This window comes from Metarhizium robertsii (genome assembly GCF_000187425.2).
Source record: "Metarhizium robertsii ARSEF 23 chromosome Unknown MAA_Scf_32, whole genome shotgun sequence".
Classification (NCBI taxonomy): Eukaryota; Fungi; Ascomycota; class Sordariomycetes; order Hypocreales; family Clavicipitaceae; genus Metarhizium; species Metarhizium robertsii.
The window spans coordinates 1,515-7,542 of record NW_011942174.1 but is presented as its reverse complement, the minus strand read 5'-3'; the positions used below and the strand labels follow the sequence as shown (position 1 = coordinate 7,542).

The window sequence follows — 6,028 nt, the reverse complement described above, 5'->3', positions numbered from 1 at the left end:
AGAGGCAGCCTTATCCGACACATACACGCCCCATCCAGAGACCATGGCTGGCAGCAGGTTAATGCACTATAGACAAGGCTCTTTCCTGAATATAGGTCTTGTGGTGCTGTCTGTAAGACCAGTTGCTCCGAGATAGCGAATTCGGCTGCTGCAGGATCACTTTCGTCCACAGCAGGGACGGTTACTAACTTAGGCGATCCAGTTGCTCTCGCTGTGCAAGATGGGGGTGACGCCTTTGGTGTGGAGTGACTTCAGGCAGTGGACCCTCCTTTGAAGGATAGTCCTCGCCATACATTGAAAAGTTGACGCAGGGTCTTGTGCGATTGTTGGGGGGACACTTCATTCCTCACACACTCTTTCAACCGAAGCGTAAGCTGGGACACCTTCAGTCTCATGTAGAGATTCTCTTGGCTGAGATTGCAAATCGGACGTCCCTATCGCAGCTGAATAGCGCCTCCAAAAAGTCAATTCATGCGGTTGTACTCATTCAATGGACGTGCGGTATAAGGCATCTATTTCCTTCGAACCATGCCAGAGTCAGTACGGAACGAAAGGTGACTCGTCGAAGTGATGGACTAATGAATGCTTTTTTCACTCATTGTGACATATTTGGGCTCCCCTCGACCGTTTGTGGGCTATCATCCAGCCACAGTCTTTCAAGTAGTACGATGAGAAGGTGGGCAGTAGTTTATATATATGGTCATTCTACGGAGACACGGCGTATCGTATGTCATTGGCGAGTTACAAGCCAGAGGATACAAAGTGTCATTCTCTTCACAGCCAAAAGAGTGGTATGCTTCCAATTGTCCAATATTCAAACGCGGATGTTATTAATCAACGTGGGATCTTGTTGACTTTGGAATCACAAGATAAACTTGAAAAGCCTAATGTCATCAATTGAACGCCACACTGAGGTATCTGAAAGTTGACACGTCCTGAATCTGAGCTCCTTTGCTGGCGGCGAGATAGTAGCACATCATGTCGCGTGAGCACAACCTAAAGCAGCAGCTATCCTTTTAACATTTGTTATGAATGCATAACGACTCCGTCTTGTAAGTGAACTTGAATTCCCGTCCTCGTTTGTCGCTTGAGACTCTAGCTCTGGGTCACATGATAAGCGCCCCGGTCGCCTCCACAAGCCGCGACTTTTATAGCCGGTTGATCGTGGTATTGGGTCGGATCGCCGTAGGGGGTTCATCGGCTCCCTCGCATGGAATAGAGCAGCCAATGAGTCATTCAGCAGATCGTATGCGCATCGACAAGCCTCACGAAGCTCAGAAGGATGAGGCGGAGGGAGGGATGGGAGATGCAGTAGATGCTCTCGCTCCCGTTCAGGTATGTTGAGTTGTCGCCTGCCAGAGGGATAGATGTATAATTGCATCAGCTTCCGCCATAGCACGTCGACTGCGCCACTGTTGTTGGATGACGTAGCATTGTTTTCAACCGACGCTTCATAGCATGTGGCATAACGATCAGCGTCGAAAACGAACTGAAGGACCTCGAGGCAGCGGTGTTGATTCAGATAAGCTGCGAAAGCACGTAAAGTCCATGGTGGTGAGGCGTTGTTCAAAAGAATATCATCGAGCGTCGGCAGCTGGGCATCCATAACTGCCAATCAGGTATCGCGAGGTAGGCAGGATGTGCGAACCCTCCGATCAGACGACAGAAGTGATGTAGTCATTAATCGGGGTGAAGTTGGACAGAACCTCGGTAGGAAAGGCAGAGCGTGTTTTGAGATGGAGTGAAGTGATTGTTATTAGGGAGTCGCTGAGTCTTTGGCCTGGAATCAATGGATAGTTGGAGTAGGTCGACGAGCCATGTTGACCGAGAATCGGTCTGCCATCTTTATGTCGTCAAGAGGTGATTGCACCATGGGCACCCTCAATTCCATTCGTCCTACGACTTGCATATATCTTTTGCGGCATGGCTAGAGAGCTACTTTAACAGCCTTATCAATCCGCATGGCAACTGCAGTATCTATGAGCCTTGGTGCTATTGGTGGGCCGCCTGGATATTACCTGAAGGCGGATCGCATGACAACAGCGCGACAGAGGAAGGCGGAGTAAGAGCTCCGGGGACGCCTCTCTTGCATGCCAATTCTGCCAATGCCGAATCAGCTCCCCTAGTGCCATGTTGCACGATTGATGTCATCTTTTCTTACCTCTATGGGCTTAGGCACCCAACCCATGCTTCTTCGCATCCTCACTGCGGGGGGGTTAGGGGGGTCCCGCAGGTCCCTCGTTGTCCCTAATGCCGCCACTGGCCCCAAAGTTCCCAAAGTCCGCAAGCTCTCAAGGTCAACATTTTAACATGTCCTCCATTTGCCAACTCTTAGCGAAGTTATAGCCACGAGCTGTAACATACAAATCATGTGGTATTTCACAATATTCCATTGCTCTCTCTCATTATGTCTACATGGTTCACTATTATCGCCCGGGTAGCCGAGGTAGATAGAATCCCGGACTCCGCATATCGAGTAATGCCCTATGCGAGTTCGAGGAAGGCGATAATGACGTCCAGCAGGAGATCGGAGAAGCTTCCAAATAGTATTTTATGGTGATCTGTTGGATGCTGGGGGAGCATATATGATCCGCGGTCAGGCTCGGCTTCCGGGCAATGACGAGGCAGAGGCGCCTAAGTTGAGTATTCCCTGTTTCCTCTGACTCCTACCTTTTGATGCAACTAGGTTCTCCACTCGACAAGTTCCCTGCTGATTGTTGTACAGTTCACGCCTTTGAAGCTATTCCATTAATAACAGATCAGTTTCCACCGGCCGGTACTACCGTGGGTCGTCATGCAATAGGCGATGGTGCTATTATTAATACTACAAGGGTTCGTCGTCATCGTCGTCGTCGTCATCGTCGTCTTCATCATCGTAGCAACGAGGATACAGGGTTTCCCTCAGCGAGACCTCGACGGCGCCGGGCGGGCGCGATATTCGCAGAAGCTGAGGTGCGATTTCGAGGGATGAGGAAAATATTTAAGGACCGCTGGAACAGACAAAGATCCGCATTCCGTTATCGTCGAACCTCATTTCCGTGCCCATCAATGCGAACATAATTTGCAGTACATGACTCCGTACCGCCTTTTGTTTTGCTTTGACCAACAAGGAACCCAATGAGCAATGTGGGCACCTATGCTCTGTAGACGAAGACCGTTCTCAACGCCCGCATATTCGGCTACTCTCAAGTACTTTGACACAAACTATATTCTTTGACATGATGTCATGTGTGAGATACACGTATTCCCTATTCCGTCATAACTGCCGCAGAGCCAATCTATTGGCCCCCCAACCTTAGTTGATCCATCCCTGACTATAGCTGGTGCGTGCCCCTTTTCACTCCTAATCCACATAGGCTGCGGTACCTCCGCTATTCCTCTGATAACACGCGTACTCATCAGTTACTTCTGTGTTTATCGCGTGTGATATTCGCCCCTTGCTGCGAAACTGGACATCCAGGACTTCTGCGTACCGCGACGTCACACACCGGTACGGACTGCTCGGGTTGAAGGACACCTCGTAGCTCAGGGCGTTGTATACCTCAACCCAGGTTCTCCAGTCGACGTCGGCTCTGCGTACGCCAAGCGGTGCGGAAGCAGCTACCGCGTTGCTCATGTGGTAGTGCATCTTGACACTACCGGCAAACGTTCTGTTGGAAACGCTCCCCCACATGCGCATGAGATTCTGCATCTCTGGGTGAACATCGGGGGACACGGCCAGTGTGACAAGATCACGGCATGTTCGGCCGATCATGGATTCCACCAGTCTCGTCCTGGCTTCCTTGACTCGCACAACATCCGTCGTCCAGTACGGTGTCCCGTCAGTCAGCCACGGCTCTCTGCTGTGGTAGCTTAGAGGCTCATGGCCATCTCCGCGCGCAGTCAACAGTCCCCATCTGGCGGTGGTAACATAGTACAGCTCGCTGACCAGGAACCAGACATAGCCAAAGCCATGCATCCGGTCGCCGCACTCACACTCAGCCAGCCGTCTGCCTATGTCGTGACACCAGTCGGCCATGTGGCAAAGCGCTTCCTTGGTGTAAAGCCTGCACATATTTCCACCCTCGCCCCCAGCAGTGTCCTCGATCAGGTCCCAGAAGTCGTGGAACGTGGCAACGCTCTCGAGTGCTTGACGCACGTAAATACAGGTACTGTCGTACCAGCCCTTGTACGTCCCTCCGCCGACCTGGCACCGTAGGGCTAGGTCGATGAACTGTGGGAGCGCACCATCAATCCACCGCGCGTCAAAGAGCTCTCGGGTGAAGGCAACGGGCCCCGTTCATAGTTGTCAATGAGTCTCTGCACAATCACGTCCGCAGTACACATGGACGATTCGATGTTGTAGTGGACGGCTCTGGGGTTCACGAAACTGTTGATGACAGCATTGGCCCAGCCATGGGTTGCTGCCGTTTTGTCGGCGCCGAATTTGTCAGCGTAGTCGGCCATGGTGAATGCATAACTGCCCATCATCATATCAAAGCAGTCATATCTCAGCCGGCCAGCCACTATGCACATGTTGTAGAAACATGGGGAAACATCCCCGGCCCGCAAGAAGTCTGGCACAAGGCGCGGCTGTGCCATGGATATTGCTTCGGCGCGGTGTCTTTTGGTGTTCTTCACCTCCATCCCATTGAGATATACGCACCCTGCTTCGCCCAATTGCAAGTTTGGGGCAACCACCTCGGAAGGAAAGGTGAACGAATACGGCGGTGGTACAGCCACCGGGCCGCCTGTGTAAAGGCTGTATTCCGTAACACTGATGGACGTGGAGGCCAGGGGGGATATTTGAGCGGCGCGAGCCAGGGCGCTTACTGTTTGGCTGCAGTCATATAGCCGCTCGTTGCCTTTAAACATGCACAAGAATTGTTTCCCCAAGTCCTTGTTTCCGTTTAATGTGTACTTTGGGTTCCGCAGCAGCCTGTGTTCGTAGTGAGTAAAGCCGGCAGCAACACCCCAGTCGTCGGCGTTGGACTCGTCAACCTCAGCCTGACACATGGCATCCTTCCTCGCATATGCTGCTTCATCAAAGATGTGGTCCCAGGTAGCAGTGGTCCTCCACAACACGTTGCCATCCTCGGCATACTCCTCATAGTCATACAGGCTGTCGCAGCAAAACGGCATGACGTCATCTCCAAGGCCGCCAGACCTGACCATCAGCTGCTTTGACTGGCCTCGGGCTTTCGAAGCCTCGTCCGTGTCAGTGCTGCGAGCCACCAATCGTGGTTGTCGATCCTTGGTCTCGGCAGTCTCCAACTTTCTATCGGCCTCACGCTTTTGGGGCTCTGCGAACATGTCCGTCATGAGCGACATCTGGTCCCATACCAGAATGTCAATGCTGGCGTGGTCCTTCCCTACGAGGCTGTGGGCAGTAAGGAGGCGCGCAAATTCTTGCTCGGCGTCGGTTCTGATTTCCGGTTCTCTCTGCCGCCGTCCCAGCCGCCGGGCAATTCTTCTCATGCCCTTGCTCGTACTCCAGCTGCTGCCATAGTGTCTTGCTATGTAAGCGCTAAATAGTCGCTGCCGCCTCCCATAAAAGGCCACCAATTGCTTATGCTCCATCCGATGTGCCGTGTTCGACCCAGCACGCTGCCTCTCTTTACGAGCATTGTGCAGAGAGTGAAGGTCGTCAAGTTCAAGTGTAACCATATTGCTTGTGGTAGATGACAATAAGATGAAGTTGTGAGGGTGAATCTTAGTATGGAGGCTGTGTTGTTTCCCCCATGATTGTCATCGCTCGATGGGAGGCGAGGGTGAAGTTATTTATGCACTACATGTTTGCTTTCAGCTTGTTGCATCAAGGTCTCATGATTCGTTGACCCTTGAACTCACGGCGAATGGATCCGAAATTGGATCATGGCGCACTCTGACATCCGAAGACACCATCACCCCTTGAATGACCTGGGAGGCGGGCCGACTCCCGTCTCGCCGTTGGGCCGCGACCAAGGCCGAGTTGACACCTGATGCTGGAGTTGATTTCGCGATCTATCATCTGCCGTCGTGACATTGGGAACAAATGGGGCAACACGAG

At 52.2% G+C, this 6,028-nt stretch overlaps 1 protein-coding gene across 1 annotated transcript; it reads right to left on the bottom strand.

Annotated features, from left to right (window-relative positions):
• Window positions 1–3,343: 3,343 nt before the first annotated feature.
• On the bottom strand, window positions 3,344–5,646 carry MAA_10352 (uncharacterized protein; the record flags this gene model as incomplete). The annotated part of the gene is made up of 2 exons (XM_007828350.1): window positions 3,344–4,186; window positions 4,228–5,646. 2 exons carry the CDS (start codon window positions 5,644–5,646, stop codon window positions 3,344–3,346), a joined length of 2,262 nt encoding a protein of 753 aa, XP_007826541.1.
• Window positions 5,647–6,028: the final 382 nt, after the last annotated feature.